Source organism: Cherax quadricarinatus, chromosome 73, assembly GCF_038502225.1.
Source record: "Cherax quadricarinatus isolate ZL_2023a chromosome 73, ASM3850222v1, whole genome shotgun sequence".
NCBI classification, from domain to species: Eukaryota; Metazoa; Arthropoda; class Malacostraca; order Decapoda; family Parastacidae; genus Cherax; species Cherax quadricarinatus.
In genome coordinates, this window is record NC_091364.1 from 23085328 (window position 1) to 23102830 (window position 17503).

The 17503-nt window shown below is 41.5% G+C and overlaps 1 protein-coding gene across 1 annotated transcript in view; it reads right to left on the reverse strand.

Moving 5' to 3' along the window:
* Nucleotides 1-6350: 6350 nt before the first annotated feature.
* Nucleotides 6351-17503, reverse strand: part of LOC128701155 (uncharacterized) — a 182750-nt gene continuing 171597 nt past the window's right edge. Inside the window, exon 14 of the mRNA XM_070100645.1 lies at nt 6351-7678. Within this exon, the coding sequence (XP_069956746.1) occupies nt 7451-7678 (228 nt within the window). The 3' untranslated portion in view covers nt 6351-7450. The remainder of the gene's footprint in view (nt 7679-17503) is intronic.

The window sequence follows — 17503 nt, forward strand, 5'->3', positions numbered from 1 at the left end:
TGGTAGTCTACCAGCAGTGTGGTAGTCTACCAGCAGTGTGGTAGTCTACCAGCAGTGTGGTAGTCTACCAGCAGTGTAGTAGTCTACCAGCAGTGTGGTAGTCTACCAGCAGTGTGGTAGTCTACCAGCAGTGTAGTAGTCTACCAGCAGTGTGGTAGTCTACCAGCAGTGTGGTAGTCTACCAGCAGTGTAGTAGTCTACCAGCAGTGTAGTAGTCTACCAGCAGTGTAGTAGTCTACCAGCAGTGTAGTAGTCTACCAGCAGTGTGTAGTAGTCTACCAGCAGTGTAGTAGTCTACCAGCAGTGTAGTAGTCTACCAGCAGTGTAGTAGTCTACCAGCAGTGTAGTAGTCTACCAGCAGTGTAGTAGTCTACCAGCAGTGTAGTAGTCTACCAGCAGTGTAGTAGTCTACCAGCAGTGTGTAGTAGTCTACCAGCAGTGTAGTAGTCTACCAGCAGTGTAGTAGTCTACCAGCAGTGTAGTAGTCTACCAGCAGTGTAGTAGTCTACCAGCAGTGTAGTAGTCTACCAGCAGTGTAGTAGTCTACCAGCAGTGTAGTAGTCTACCAGCAGTGTAGTAGTCTACCAGCAGTGTAGTAGTCTACCAGCAGTGTGGTAGTCTACCAGCAGTGTAGTAGTCTACCAGCAGTGTAGTAGTCTACCAGCAGTGTAGTAGTCTACCAGCAGTGTAGTAGTCTACCAGCAGTGTAGTAGTCTACCAGCAGTGTAGTAGTCTACCAGCAGTGTGGTAGTCTACCAGCAGTGTGGTAGTCTACCAGCAGTGTAGTAGTCTACCAGCAGTGTAGTAGTCTACCAGCAGTGTAGTAGTCTACCAGCAGTGTAGTAGTCTACCAGCAGTGTAGTAGTCTACCAGCAGTGTAGTAGTCTACCAGCAGTGTAGTAGTCTACCAGCAGTGTGGTAGTCTACCAGCAGTGTAGTAGTCTACCAGCAGTGTAGTAGTCTACCAGCAGTGTAGTAGTCTACCAGCAGTGTAGTAGTCTACCAGCAGTGTAGTAGTCTACCAGCAGTGTGGTAGTCTACCAGCAGTGTGGTAGTCTACCAGCAGTGTGGTAGTCTACCAGCAGTGTGGTAGTCTACCAGCAGTGTAGTAGTCTACCAGCAGTGTAGTAGTCTACCAGCAGTGTAGTAGTCTACCAGCAGTGTAGTAGTCTACCAGCAGTGTAGTAGTCTACCAGCAGTGTAGTAGTCTACCAGCAGTGTAGTAGTCTACCAGCAGTGTAGTAGTCTACCAGCAGTGTAGTAGTCTACCAGCAGTGTAGTAGTCTACCAGCAGTGTAGTAGTCTACCAGCAGTGTAGTAGTCTACCAGCAGTGTAGTAGTCTACCAGCAGTGTAGTAGTCTACCAGCAGTGTAGTAGTCTACCAGCAGTGTGGTAGTCTACCAGCAGTGTAGTAGTCTACCAGCAGTGTAGTAGTCTACCAGCAGTGTAGTAGTCTACCAGCAGTGTGGTAGTCTACCAGCAGTGTAGTAGTCTACCAGCAGTGTAGTAGTCTACCAGCAGTGTAGTAGTCTACCAGCAGTGTGGTAGTCTACCAGCAGTGTAGTAGTCTACCAGCAGTGTAGTAGTCTACCAGCAGTGTGGTAGTCTACCAGCAGTGTGGTAGTCTACCAGCAGTGTAGTAGTCTACCAGCAGTGTAGTAGTCTACCAGCAGTAGTCTAGTAGTCTACCAGCAGTGTAGTAGTCTACCAGCAGTGTAGTAGTCTACCAGCAGTGTAGTAGTCTACCAGCAGTGTAGTAGTCTACCAGCAGTGTAGTAGTCTACCAGCAGTGTGGTAGTCTACCAGCAGTGTAGTAGTCTACCAGCAGTGTAGTAGTCTACCAGCAGTGTAGTAGTCTACCAGCAGTGTAGTAGTCTACCAGCAGTGTAGTAGTCTACCAGCAGTGTAGTAGTCTACCAGCAGTGTGGTAGTCTACCAGCAGTGTAATAGTCTACCAGCAGTGTAGTAGTCTACCAGCAGTGTAGTAGTCTACCAGCAGTGTAGTAGTCTACCAGCAGTGTGGTAGTCTACCAGCAGTGTAATAGTCTACCAGCAGTGTAGTAGTCTACCAGCAGTGTAGTAGTTGTCTATGTGTAGTGAAGTATGAGAGACAGTACATATACTCTATGAGACAGTACATGTACAGTATGTACAAAAGGCAGCCAAATTAAAGCTATTTCAGTAAAATTGTATATTTGTCACTTTTAAGCATTTTATATTGACTTTCTTTCAAAAATATTGGATGAATAATACAGTTATGGTGGAACACAGTTTACTTGGATGTATTCCACACATCTAATACAGTAGAGCCCCACTTATATGGCAGGTTGGTTTCCAGGCTGCCAGAAAGTGGACATCGCCGAAAAGCAGGATGGCATTTTTTCCTCTTATAAATATGTATAAATGCCAGATAACAAGTTTACACTAACATATATTAAGTTAGCAACAGAACTAGGCATTAAAAACAATAAAAAGTAAAATACACACACAGTACACTCATTACTTACCTTAAAATATTTGTAGTCTTAATGTAGCATGAGAGGTGAGCAGTATTTATTTGTAGGAAGTCAGGTGTAGGAGGTATGGTAGCCAGCCAGGCCACCCCATCCACACATAATGTACTACGACATTTAAAGTGTCCCAAAGAGATAAAATGCATATACAATGGAACCTCCACTTGCAAGCGCATCCATGCGCAACTTTTTCCTAATACAAGCAGTCGGTCAGTCGATTTTTTGCTTCCATACACGAGTGAAATTTCCATAAGCAAGCGGGCTTCAAGGGAGGTTCCTTGACGCTGGTGAGGGGCTCTTCCCCCTGATCTAGGGAATTGGATCTCATTTATTTTGTTGGAATATCTTATTGAAACTTGGGCAATGTATGATGGAAAGATGCTTCTTAACATACACCAAAAATGAAAGAAATTGGAACATAAATAATGGGGGTTCACTTCTAAGCCATTAGCCACCCCTTAGCGGTATTTCCGTATGGTTTTTATGGTTGTATTTTCGTTTTTTTTTGGTTTCATTTGGTAGAATGGAAGGCATATTACAGAAATAGATACGATTTTGATTGGTTTCACGATGAAAAGTACCTTGAAACTGAGCTCATAGTAGCAGAAATGTTCGATTCTTTGGCGATGCTCAAGAGTAAACAAATGACTTCATTGTCCATTTATACTATTATTACAATAATGTAGTAGTCTGCACAACAGTAAATCTTCTATTTTTTGTGTGAATAAAAATTACAAATTATTTATATTGTAATAATAATAATAATAATAAAAAATAATAATACATGTCTAGGCAGTAGGTTGGTAGACAGCAACCTCCCAGAAAGGTACTACCGTCCTACCAAGTGAGTGTAAAATGAAAGCCTGTAACTGTTTTACATGATGGTAGGATTGCTGGTGTCCTTTTTTGTCTCATAAACATGCAAGGTTTCAGGTACGTCTTGCTACTTCTACTTACACTTAGGTCACACTACACATACATGTACAAGCATATATATATACACCCCTCTGGGTTTTCTTCTATTTTCTTACTAGTTCTTGTTCTTGTTTATTTCCTCTTACCTCCATGGGGAAGTGGAACAGAATTCTTCCTCCGTAAGCCATGCGTGTTGTAAGAGGTGACTAAAATGCCAGGAGCAAGGGGCTAGTAACCACTTCTCCTGTATATATTACTAAATGTAAAAGGAGGTACTTTCATTTTTCCTTTTGGGCCACCCCGCCTCAGTGGGATACAGCCGGTGTGTTGAAAGAAAGAAAGAATAATACATGTACAGTGGATCCCCGGATTACAAAATTAATCCGTTCCAGAGGGAGTGATTGGTGGAATGATGAAATAAAGGGTGTGATAAAAGAGAAAAAGGTAGCTTATGAGAGGTTTTTACAAAGCAGAAGTGTTATAAGAAGAGCAGAGTATATGGAGAGTAAAAGAAAGGTGAAGAGAGTGGTGAGAGAGTGCAAAAGGAGAGCAGATGATAGAGTGGGAGAGGCACTGTCAAGAAATTTTAATGAAAATAAGAAAAAATTTTGGAGTGAGTTAAACAAGCTAAGAAAGCCTAGGGAAAGTATGGATTTGTCAGTTAAAAACAGAGTAGGAGAGTTTATTGCAGTGATGAATCAGTGTTTCAAGTAATGTTCGACAAATTTCAGTTTGTAAGAAGACGTGTCACTGAGGAATTCCATCGTGAATGTGTGGTGAGCACTGTTAAACATCCAACATCTGTGATGGTCTGGTTTGTAATCAGTAGTAAAGGTATGAGTAGACTGTATATTGTTGAAGGTACTATGTGACAGGATTAATATAGAAGAGTTTTAGTCACTAGGCTCATTCCTCAGATACATGACTGGTTTCAAGGTGAAGAATCATTCTGTTTTACGCAGGATGGAGCACCATGCCACACACCAAAATCTGTTAAAGCATTTCATGATTCACAAAATATTCCTCTTCTTGATTAGCCAGGTAATTCACTTGATATGAATCCAATAGAGAATTTATGGGAAATAGTTAAAAGAAAAATGAAAGTAGAGTCTATCAAAACCAAAACACAGTTGACAGAAAGACTAACACAGGTATGGAACCATGATGACAACATGCAAACCCACTGTCGTACCTGCATACAAAGTATGACTTGACGCATCACTCCTCTAATTAAGGCTAAAGGTAAACCAACTAAATTTTAAATGTGTGGGATATATGTTTGATACATTTAAGTAAACTGTGTTCTACCATAACAGTATCATTCATCCAACATTCTTAAAGAAAAGTCAATGTAATATACTTAAAACTCACTTTTTTGGTGTGGCTCTAATAATTTGGCCGCCGTCTGTACAATATGAGACAGTACACACATATTATGAGACACAGTACATGCACAGTATGAGAGAGAGTACACGTACAGCATGAGACAGTACATGTACGGTATGAGAGAGAGTACATGGTATGAGAGACAGTGCATGTACAGTGAGAGAGAGTACATGTACAGAATGAGAGTACATGTACAGTATGATGGGTTTAAGTCAGTGTTTCTCTGGTACAGGGGGAGTTTGAACCCAGGAAAAGTGACTAGACAGAAGAAACACTGTCACCATCAGCTGTCTTGCCAAAGTGCTAGAATACCACAACTGACAACACTGTCTCACCAGCAACACTGCAGAGGACAGGGGATGTTTACAAAGTTTGGTTGTTGAGAAAGGATGTGTGAAGGCGGGTTTACCATGTCTGGGATGGGTGAAAGGGGGGTGAAGATGGTTCTGAGTCTCAGAGGCTTGATCATCTAGCAGCCATGAGTGAGTGTTAGAGTCCAATGAGTGGAGACTAGTTGACTTTAGGATGTGATCTGCTGTTGGAGTATGAACAAGGTAACATTTATGATGGCATTCATGTGTTGGTGGTGGTGAGTACCAGTACCTGTACTCTGAAGGTTGAGTGCTGGCAAGTACCAGTACCTGTAAGTGTTGGTGGTAGTAAGTACTAGCACCTGTAACAGTGTTGGTGGTGGTAAGTACCAGTATCTGCACTCAGAGGGTTGTGTTGGTGGTGGTAATGTTCGCCCAATATAACCAACATGAGTTGTTGCATAAATAAAGACAATGAAGAGTATATGCTAAGAGAGCGTCTCAGGCAAGTGTCTCACACCGGTCTTAATCTTTGTCATAAATTATGAGTTAATGTGGAGATCAATACATGTATATGTATGTATGTATATATGTGTGTGTGCATGTGTGTGTGTGTGCATGTGTGTGTGTGCATGTGTGTGTGTGCATGTGTGTGTGTGCATGTGTGTGTGTGCATGTGTGTGTGTGTGTGCATGTGTGTGTGTGCATGTGTGTGTGTGCATGTGTGTGTGTGTGTGCATGTGTGTGTGTGTGCATGTGTGTGTGTGCATGTGTGTGTGTGCATGTGTGTGTGTGCATGTGTGTGTGTGTGTGCATGTGTGTGTGTGCATGTGTGTGTGCGCATGTGTGTGTGTGTGCATGTGTGTGCGCATGTGTGTGTGCGCATGTGTGTGTGAGTGTGCGTGTGTGTGTGTGTGTGCATGTGTGTGTGTGTGTGTGCATGTGTGTGTGTGCATGTGTGTGTGCATGTGTGTGTGTGCATGCGTGTGTGCATGTGTGTGTGTGCATGTGTGTGTGTGCATGCGTGTGTGTGCACGCGTGTGTGCACGAGTGTGTGTGTGTGTGTGTGTGTGTGTGTGTGTGAGAGAGAGAGAGAGAGAGAGAGAGAGAGAGAGAGAGAGAGAGAGAGAGAGAGAGAGAGAGAGAGAGAGAGAGAGAGAGAGAGACAGAGAGAGACAGAGAGAGACAGAGAGAGACAGAGAGAGACAGAGAGAGACAGAGACAGAGACAGAGACAGAGACAGAGACAGAGACAGAGACAGAGAGAGACAGAGAGAGACAGAGAGAGAGAGAGAGAGAGAGAGAGAGAGAGAGAGAGAATAAGATATAAAAGCAGGTACGAGTCACATTACACAACACAAAGTGCACAAAAGAAATTTTATGTGAAACATCAAATACTGTACAAAGAAAATCTGTTTCAGGAGAAAAACAAGAGATGCTAAGTAAATGTACACGTACACACAGCGACCAGCGAAGAGGCGGGTCCAGGAGCTGTGACTGCAACCACATGTAGGTGAGTACGGGTCCAGGAGCTGTGACTGCAACCACATGTAGGTGAGTACACACACACATGTAGGTGAGTACACACACACATGTAGGTGAGTACACACACACATGTAGGTGAGTACACACACACATACATACAGACATTCAACATTATTAGTTTCTTCAGAACTACACAACCTCTTATGCAAATTATTTCTAAGAACAAGTCTTAACACTTGACCTGGTGACCTGGAGTGATGACTGGTGTGTCACCACTCAACACCTGACCTGGTGACCTGGAGTGATGACTGGTGTGTCACCACTCAACACCTGACCTGGTGACCTGGAGTGATGACTGGTGTGTCACCACTCAACACTTGACCTGGAGTGATGACTGGTGTGTCACCACTCAACACCTGACCTGGTGACCTGAAGTGATGACTGGTGTGTCACCACTCAACACCTGACCTGGAGTGATGACTGGTGTCACCACTCAACACCTGACCTGGTGACCTGGAGTGATGACTGGTGTGTCACCACTCAACACCTGACCTGGTGACCTGAAGTGATGACTGGTGTGTCACCATTCAACACTTGACCTGGTGACCTGGTATGTCACCACATCACCACTCAACAACTGACCTGGAGCAATGACCTTGTATGTCACTGCCTCACCACTCAACAGCTGACTTAGTGATGTGTGTCATGACCAGTATGTCACCACCTATCATTATTCACCAAGATGTAATATACAACTTTATTTCTAGTTCAACTAAGTGAAATACAATGCACTGGGACCTTGGTCATACTCAGTGTTGAAGAGAGTCAACAAAGACCAAGCTAGTAGAAGCAGTACCAGACACCCTTGTCTGAAGTATCAGAGGACACCTTCTCGGCAGAGTCAGCACTGGCGTAAACATTGTCTTCCATCAGCTCCTCCTCCAACATCTCCGCATTAGCGTCCATGCTGCTCATTCCTGCACCGGCACTTTCTGTGTACTCCTTTCCTTCGGTCTCTCCTTCTTGCATATTCTCCGCTTGGTCTGTCTTTATGACCTCCTGTGGTTCCTGCAATGATGCAACAAGAGTATGATGAAGAATGCAGGTGAACACTGTTACCAACATTGATTATGACAAATTATAAAGAAAAAAGACAAACAATGTTATCAACATTCATGATGACAAGTTTACAAAGAACACACATGAACATTGTTACCAACATTCATGATGAAAAGTTATGAAGAACACAGATGAACATTGTTACCAACATTTATGATGACAAGTTATGCATTCAGAATAACAGAAAGTATAATAAGAACACAGAGAGACAAGGAGAGAGGAGACAACAGAGAGACAGACATACAGAGAGAGAGAGACACAGGAAACAACAGACAGACACAAGGAGAAAGGACAGGGAGACAGACAGGAGACAACAGAGAGATTCGATTCTATTCTTATGACCAGAGTCTTTGGTAAGGTGGGTAAGGAAGAAGGATGGGTAAGGATAGAAATATTGGAAAAGGGTGGGAGGGGTAGTGAGGTAGGATATAAAAGGTAAGTGGCCCAACCACTTTAGTGCAATGTAAAAAATGTATGTGTAATAATATAAAATTCTTGAGGAGGTATAATACTAACACATCAGTCACATAGATATGACAGATATACAAGTACATACCTCTGAATTGGTAGTAAATATACAAGTTGCAATTGCTTTTTTTGTTTGCACGATTGCATAAGGAATATTTAAATGACAAGACAAGGCGATAATTATCTGGACAACTCATAAGAATTACCTGACGTTAGCTTCTTTCAAGGAAGTGTCCCGCCACATTGAATTTATATCAGTAGATGTGGAAGTAGAAATGTTATACATCTAAATAATTAGGGGCGATAATTTTTCTTAATAGACATAGAAGGGTTCTGGTGTTACCCAATCATCTTCATCTGCAGGGAGGTTGCTCAAGATCATTGGTCAATGGTAATTGTCTTTATGGATGAAACGACGTACCCTCTGTGGGATAGTCATTCTTTGGGTCCTGTGAGGAGGAGTATTGATGATATAATCAGTGGTATTTTCAACTTGGAGAGGATGTTCTCTATCTGGCATGTAGAGTTCTTGCATTGCATAGAGTTGTCTCTTCTTCAGCGTATCAAGGCATACATTTCAGGCAGTAATACTATCCTGTTGTATATGTAAATCTGCCATTTTCACTCTGTCTCTACTCCTGGTACCCGTAATAAAGCGAAGAGCTCTATTCTGGACCCATTGCAACCGTAGCATGTTGGTCTTTGTTGTTAATGACGTTGGAACACATGGGTATTCGAGTATAGGTCTTATTATCATTTTATACAGATGTTTTTTGACACATGGAGGGGCTTGATTAAATCTAAAGAGACTGTTAAGACCGGCTTTGGCTATGTTGATCTTTTTATTTACATAAGAAACAGAGAGACAGACACACAAGCTAAGACATAAATAACAGACATTTCCTCTTTTACTCAAAAAATCATATTAATTTTTTATCTTATTATTTGCATATTTATCACAGAAAATACAATGATAACCAATCTTAACAACAACAATAATAATAATAATAATAGTAAGGTAGTAGGTTGGTAGACAGCAACCACCCAGGGAGGTACTACCGTCCTGCCAAGTGAGTGTAAAACAGAAGCTTGTAATTGTTTTACATGATGGTAGGATTGCTGGTGTCTTTTTTTTCCTGTCTCATGAACATGCAAGATTTCAGGTACATCTTGCTACTTCTACTTACACTTAGGTCACACTACACATACATATTTTTTTTTTTTTTTTTTCAACAAGTCGGCCGTCTCCCACCGAGGCAGGGTGACCCAAAAAAGAAAGAAAACAATTTTCTTCTTATTCTTTTTAGTAATCTTTACAGGAAAAGGGGTTACTAGCCCATTGTTCCCGGCATTTTAGTTGACTTTTACAACACGCATGGCTTACGGAGGAAAGATTCTTATTCCACTTCCCCATGGATATAAAAGGAAAAGTAATAAGACCAAGAACTATTAAGATAAAATCAAAGAAAACTCAGATGAGTGTGTATAAATAAATGTGTACATGTATGTGTAGTGTGACCTAAGTGTAAGTAGAAGTAGCAAGACATGCCTGTAATCTTGCATATTTATGAGACAGACAAAAGACATCAGCAATCCTACCATCATGTAAAACAATCACAGGCTTTCGTTTTACACTCACTTGGCAGGACGGTAGTACCTCCCTGGATGGTTGCTGTCTACCAACCTACTACCTACACACATACATATACAAGCATATATATACACACCCCTCTGGGTTTTCTTCTATTTTCTTTCAGGTTCTTGTTCTTGTTTATTTCCTCTTACCTCCATGGGGAAGTGGAACAGAATTCTTCCTCCGTAAGCCATGCGTGTTGTAAGAGGCGACTAAAATGCCAGGAGCAATTGGCTAGTAACCCCTTCTCCTGTATATACAGTGGACCCCCGCATACCGTTGGCATCACATAACGATTAATCCGCATACCGCTTGCTTTAATCGCAAAAATTTTGCCTCACATACCGCTTAAAAACCCGCTCACCGCTGTTCGTCCGAGACGCGTCCAATGTGCGCCCTCAGCCAGCCTCACATGTTCCGCCGGTGGCATTGTTTACCAGCCAGCCTCCGCGGTAACATCCAAGCATACAATCGGAACATTTCGTATTATTACATTGTTTTCGGTGCTTTATCTGGAAAATAAGTGACCATGGGTCCCAAGAAAGCTTCTAGTGCCAACCCTACAGCAATAAGGGTGAGAATTACAATAGAGATGAAGAAAAAGATCATTGATAAGTATGAAAGTGGAGTGCGTGTCTCCGAGCTGGCCAGGTTGTATAATAAACCCCAATCAACCATCGCTGCTATTGGTGGTACAGCTGCTGCTGCTGCTGCTGCACTGTCAGCTGCTGCTGCTGCTGTAGCATCGTCTGCTGCTGCTGTAGCATCGTCTGCTGCTGCTGTAGCACTGTCAGCTGCTGCTGCTACTGTAGCATCGTTCGTCTGCTGCTGCTGCTGTAGCATCGTCTGCTGCTGCTGTAGCACTGTCAGCTGCTGCTGCTGCTGTAGCATCGTCTGCTGCTGCTGTAGCACTGTCAGCTGCTGCTGCTGCTGTAGCATCATCTGCTGCTGCTGTAGCATCGTCTGCTGCTGCTGTAGCATCGTCTGCTGCTGCTGTAGCACTGTCAGCTGCTGCTGCTGCTGTAGCATCGTCTGCTGCTGCTGTAGCATCGTCTACTGCTGCTGTAGCACTGTCAGCTGCTGCTGCTGCTGTAGCATCGTCTGCTGCTGCTGTAGCACTGTCAGCTGCTGCTGCTGCTGTAGCATCGTCTGCTGCTGCTGTAGCACTGTCAGCTGCTGCTGCTGCTGTAGCACTGTTGTTGGTGTGGCTTATTGAGAATATACCAAGAAACAATTAACCCCAGAGGATTTGCCACCCAGGATAACCCAAAAAAGTCAGTGTCATCGAAGACTGTCTAACTTATTTCCATTGGGGTCCTTAATCTTGTCTCCCAGGATGCAACCCACACCAGTCGACTAACACCCAGGTGAACAGGGAAAAATGCCTGGAACTAGTGCTCATATTGGTGAATTTAAAGCCAGCAAAGGTTGGTTTGAGAGATTTAAGAATCGTAGTGACATACACAGTGTGATAAGGCATGTTCTGGAAGAAAATACCAAACAGGACCTACAGTACTCAGGAGGAAAAGGCACTCCCAGGACACAGTGTCTCATCAGTCATTGCTGCATCTTCAATAAAGGTAAGTGTCATTTATTCTTCATTTAGTAGACTAGTACATGCACAATATATACTGTGCATGTACTACTCTACTATTGTGCATGTATCCTTCTCTTTGTGTGTAGGAAAATGTATATTTCATGTGGTAAAATTTTTTTTTTCATACTTTTGGGTGTCTTGCACGGATTAATTTGATTTCCATTATTTCTTATGGGGAAAATTCATTCGCATACCGATTATTTCGCATACCAATGAGCCCTCTTGCACGGATTAAAATCGTTATGCGGGGGTCCACTGTATTACTAAATGTAAAAGGAGATACTTTCGTTTTTCCTTTTGGGCCACCCCGCCTCAGTGGGATACGGCCGGTGTGTTGAAATAATAATAATAATAATAATAATGTTGAGGTGGTTTGGTCATTTAGAGAGAATGGATCAAAGTAGAATGACATGGAAAGCATATAAATCTATAGGGGACGGAAAGAGGGGTAGGGGTCGTCCTCGAAAGGGTTGGAGGGGGGGGGGGTAAAGGAGGTTTTGTGGGTTAGGGGCTTGGACTTCCAGCAAGCATGCGTGAGCGTGTTAGATAGGAGTGAATGGAGACGAATGATACTTGGGACCTGACGATCTGTTGGAGTGTGAGCAGGGTAATATTTAGTGAAGGGATTCAGGGAAACCGGTTATTTTCATATAGTCGGACTTGAGTCCTGGAAATGGGAAGTACAATGCCTGCACTTTAAAGGAGGGGTTTGGGATATTGGCAGTTTGGAGGGATATGTTGTGTATCTCTATACGTATATGCTTCTAAACTGTTGCATTCTGAGCACCTCTGCAAAAGCAGTGATAATGTGTGAGTGTGGTGAAAGTGTTGAATGATGATGAAAGTATTTTCTTTTTGGGGATTTTCTTTTTTTTTTTTTTGGGTCACCCTGCCTCGGTGGGAGACGGCCGACTTGTTGAAAAAAAAAAAAAAAAAAAAAAAAAAATAATAATAATAATAATAATAATAATAATAATAATAAGGTAGTAGGTTGGTAGACAGAAACCACCCAGGGAGGTACTACTGTCCTGCAAGTGAGTGTAAAATGAGAGCTTGTAATTGTTTTACATGATGGTAGGATTGCTGGTGTCTTTTGTCTGTCTCATAAACATGCAAGACTGCAGGTACATCTTGCTACTTCTACTAATACTTAGGTCGCACTACACATACATGTACACGTTTATTTATACACACTCATCTGAGTTTTCTCTGATTTTATCTAAATAGTTCTTCTTATTGCTTTTCCTTTTATATCCATGGGGAAGTGGAATAAGAATCTTTCCTCCCTAAGCCATGCGTGTTGTAAAAGTCAACTAAAATGCCGGGAACAATGGGCTAGTAACCCATTTTCCCATATAGCCTACTAAAAAGAAAAAAGGGAAATTGTCAAAGTGGGATATTTGAATGTGCATGGATGTTGTACGAATGATAAGAGATGATTGTGGATGTTATGAATGAGAAGAAGCTGGATGTCCTAGCTTTAAGTGAAACAAAGCTAAAGGGGGGTGGGAGAGTTTTAGTAGGGAGAAGTAAATGGGATTAGGCCAGGGGTTTCAAATAGTTAGAGCTAAAGAAGGAGTAGCAATAATGTTGAAGGATAAGTTATGGCAGGAATGTGGAGTAAAATAAAGGTAGGATGTGAAAACTGGGTTATAGTAAGCGTTTATGCACCGGGAGAAAAGAGAAGTGTAGAGGAGAGAGAGAGATATTTTGGGAAATGTTGAGTGAGTGTGTGGGGAGTTTTGAACCAAGTGAGAGAGGGCTTGTGGATGGGGATTTCAATGCTAAAGTGGGTAAAAATGTTGTGGAGGGAGTAGCAGGTAAATTTGGGGTGTCAGGGGTAAATGAAAATGGGAGCCTTTAATTGAGCTATGTGTAGAAAGAGGTTTTGTAATAAGTAATACATATTTTATGAAAAAGATCATAAATAAGTATACAAGGTATGATACAGCATGTAATGAAAGTAGTTTGTTAGATTATGTATTGGTGGATAAAAGGTTGACGGGTAGGCTTCAGGATGTACATGTTTATAGAGGGGCAACTGATATATCGGATAATTATTTAGTTGCAGCTACAGTTAGAGTAAGAGGTAGATGGGAAAAGAGGAAGGTGGCAACAACAAGTAAGAGAGAGGTGAAAGTGTGTTAACTAAGGGAGGAGGAAGTTCGGGTGAGATATAAGCGACTATTGGCAGAAAGGTGGGCTAGTGCAAAGATGAGTAGTGGACGAGTTGAAGAGGGTTGGAATAGTTTTAAAAATGCAGTATTAGAATGTGGGGCAGAAGTTTGTGGCTATAGGAGGGTGGATGCAGGAGGAAAGATGAGTGACTGGTGGAATGAAGTAAAGGGTGTAATAAAAGAGAAAAAGTTAGCTTATGAGAGGTTTTTACAAAGCAGAAGTGTTATAAGAAGAGCAAAGTGTATATGGAGAGTAAAAGAAAGGTGAAGAGAGTGGTGAGAGAGTGCAAAAGGAGAGCAGATGATAGAGTGGGAGAGGCACTGTCAAGAAATTTTGATGAAAATAGGAGAAAATTTTGGAGTGAGATAAACAAGAAAGCCTAAAGAATGAATGGATTTGTCAGTTAAAAACAGAGTAGAGGATTTAGTAGATGGGGGGATGGAGGTATTGGGGAGATGGTGGGAATATTTTGAAGAACTTTTAACCCTTTCAGGGTTGGTGCCGTACTAGTACGGCTTGCACGCCAGGGTTGGTGCCGTAATTGTATGCATAAATTCTAGCACCTTAAAATCTAGGGAGATTAAGCTGGTAGTCCTACATATGAAAGAATGGGTCTATGTGGTCAGTGTGCACAGTATAAAAAAATCCTGCAGCACACAGTGCATAATGAGAAAAACAAAAATTCCGATCGTGTTTTTGCTTTAAAATAGTGACTTTGTAGTGTATTTTCGTATCGTATTTATGGTTGTATTCTAGTTTTCCTGGTGTCTTTTTATAGAATGAAAGACATATTACATAAATTGAGATGATTTTGATTGGTTTCACAAAGAAAAGTACCTTGAAATTGAGCTCAAAGTAGCAGAAATGTTTGATTTTTGCCAAAGTTCAAACGTAAACAAATCATGCCACACGTCCAATACATGTCAACTGGTGAGTCTAATATTCTTTCAAAAGTGCACTGATACTATTTATACCATTTCTACACTAATGCAGTAGTTTGCATAACAGTAAATCTTCTATTTTTTTTTGTGAGAATAAAAATTCAAAGTGGAAAGCAAAAGAAATGTGAGAGGCCTGGGGACATGACTAATGAACAGAAAAAATGTTATTTTAGTGCCAGGAATGTCTGTCTTGTTTATTCTGGATCCTTTTTGAAAATTGGCATCTTTTGAAATTTGTGTGAAATTGGTAAAATTGCCAATTTCTGACCACTTTATTGGATAGTTGAAATTGGTAAATTGGTGGGTTCTTGTACTTATTCGATAGAAAAAATGAAGTTGTAGCAAAATAGTTATGATTTTTGTCGACTAGTACACTGGAATTGTCCAAAAATAGGGCTCAAAGTGGGCGAAATCGCCAATGCGTAAACATAGTCGAGAGCGCTAACTTCACGAGAGCATAATTCCGTAAGTTTTCCATCAAATTTCATACTTTTGGCGTCATTATGATCGGGAAAAGATTCTCCATTATTTCATAAGAAGAAATATTTTTTTTTTTTGAAAAATTTCCGACCCTGAGAACAAGTTTAGGAGAGGGCCTGCCGACCCTGAATGGGTTAAATGTTGATGAAGAAACGGAGGCGGTAATTTCATGCACTGGCCCAGGAGGTATACCATCTTTTAGGAGTGAAAAAGAGCAGGATGTGAGTGTGGTGGAGGTGCATGAGGCATTATGAAGAATGAAAGGGGGTAAAGCAGCTGCAAAATGATTGGATCATGACAGAAATGTTAAAAGCAGGGGGTATATATTGTTGGAGTGGTTAGTGATAGTGAGGCTCAGGTCAGGGTGTGTAGAAGAGAGGGAGACTACTTCCCAGTAAATGTAGGTCTTAGACAGGGATGTGTAATGTCACCATGGTTGTTTAATATATTTATAGATGGGGTTGTAAAAGAAGTAAATGCTACTGTGTTGGGGAGAGGGGTGGGATTAAATTATGGGGAATCAAATACAAAATGGGAGTTGACACAGTTACTTTTTGCTGATGATACTTTGCTTATGGGAAATTCTAAAGAAAAGTTGAAAAGGTTAGTGGACGAGTTTGGGAGTGTGTGTAAGGGTAGAAAGTTGAAAGTGAACACAGAAAAGAGTAAGATGATGAGGGTATCAAATGATTTTGATAAGAAAAATTGGATATCAAATTGGAGAGTAGTAGGGAAGATGTGAATGTTTTCAGATATTTGGGAGTTGACGTGACAGCAGATGGATTTATGAAGGATGAGGTTAACCAAAGAATTGAAGGAAAACAGGTGAGTGGTGCATTGAGGTAGATGTGGAGATAAGAAAATGTTATCTTTGGAGGCAAAGAAGGGAATGTATGAAAGTATAGTGTTACCAACACTCTTATATGAGTGTGAAGCTTGGGTTATAAATGCTGCAGCGAAGAGGCAGTTGGAGGCAGTAGAGATGTCCTGTCTAAGGGCAATGTGTAGTGTAAATATTATGCAGAGAATTCGGAGTGTGGAAATTAGGAGAAGGTGTGGAGTTAATAAAAGCATTAGTCAGAGGGCTGAAGAGGGGTTGAGGTTGTTTGGTCATTTAGAAAGAATGGATCGAAGTAGAATTACATGGAGAGTGTATAAATTTGTAGGGGAAGGAAGGCGGGGTAGGGGTCGTCCTCGAAAAGGTTGGAGGGAGGGGGTAAAGGAGGTTTTGTGGGAGTGGGGCTTGAACTTCCAGCAAGTGTGCGTGAGCGTGTTAGATAGGAGTGAATGGAGATGAATGGTATTTGGGACCTGACAAGCTGTTGGAATGTGAGCAGGATAATATTTAGTGACGAGATTCAGGGAAATCAGTTATTTTTATATTGCCAGACTTGAGTACTGTAAATGAGAAGTACAATGCCTGCACTTTAAAGGAAGGGTTTTAGGATACTGGCAGTTTGGAGGGATATGTTGTATATCTTAATACGTATTTGCTTCTAAACTGTGATTATGTATGAGTGAGGTGAAAGTGTTGAATGATGATGAAAGTATTTTTTTTTTTGTGGATTTTCTTTCTTTTTGGGTCACCCTGCCTCGATGGGAGATGGCTGACTTGTTGAGAAAAAAAAAGAAAATAATAATAATAATAATCATAATAGTAATAATAATAATATACTTTCTATGCTAATAGCATCAAGAAAGTCACATGGAACAATTCACAATCCACAATACGACAGCTGGAACAATTCACAACTTAAAATAACACAGTTGGAACAATTCACAACCTGCAATACCACAGCTGGAACAATTCACAACCCACAATACCACAGATGGAACAATTCACAACCCACAATGCCACAGCTGGAACAATTCTCAACCCAAAATACCACAGCTGGAACATTTCACAACCCATAATACCACAGCTGGAATAATTCACAACCCACAATACCATAGATGGAACAACTCACAACCCACAACATCATAGTTGGAACAATTCAAAACTAACCCACAATAGGGAGATGGAACTACAGGACGGATAACAAACAAGAAAGTCAAGACACAAGCAAGGTAGAGTGTAGAGCTGAGGACACAAGCAGGGTACAGTGTAGAGCTGAGGACACAAGCAAGGTAGAGTGCAGAGCTGAGGACACAAGCAAGGTAGTGTGTAGAGCTGAGGTGACAAGCATGGTCAGGTCAAGTTACACATGAGCAACATCTGGGTATCTTTCTTGTTGATGTTTCGTCATTCATTGGCTTTATCAATACAGATTCTAGGACATAATTTGAAAACAGTAGAACTATATACGTTCATTATCCTGTCTAAGGGCAATGTATGGTGTAAATATTATGCAAAGAATTCAGAGTGTTAGGTAGTAGGTTGGTAGACAGCAACCGCCCAGGGAGGTACTACCGTCCTGCCAAGTGAGTGTAAAACGAAAGCCTGTAATTGTTTTACATGATGGTAGGATTGCTGGTGT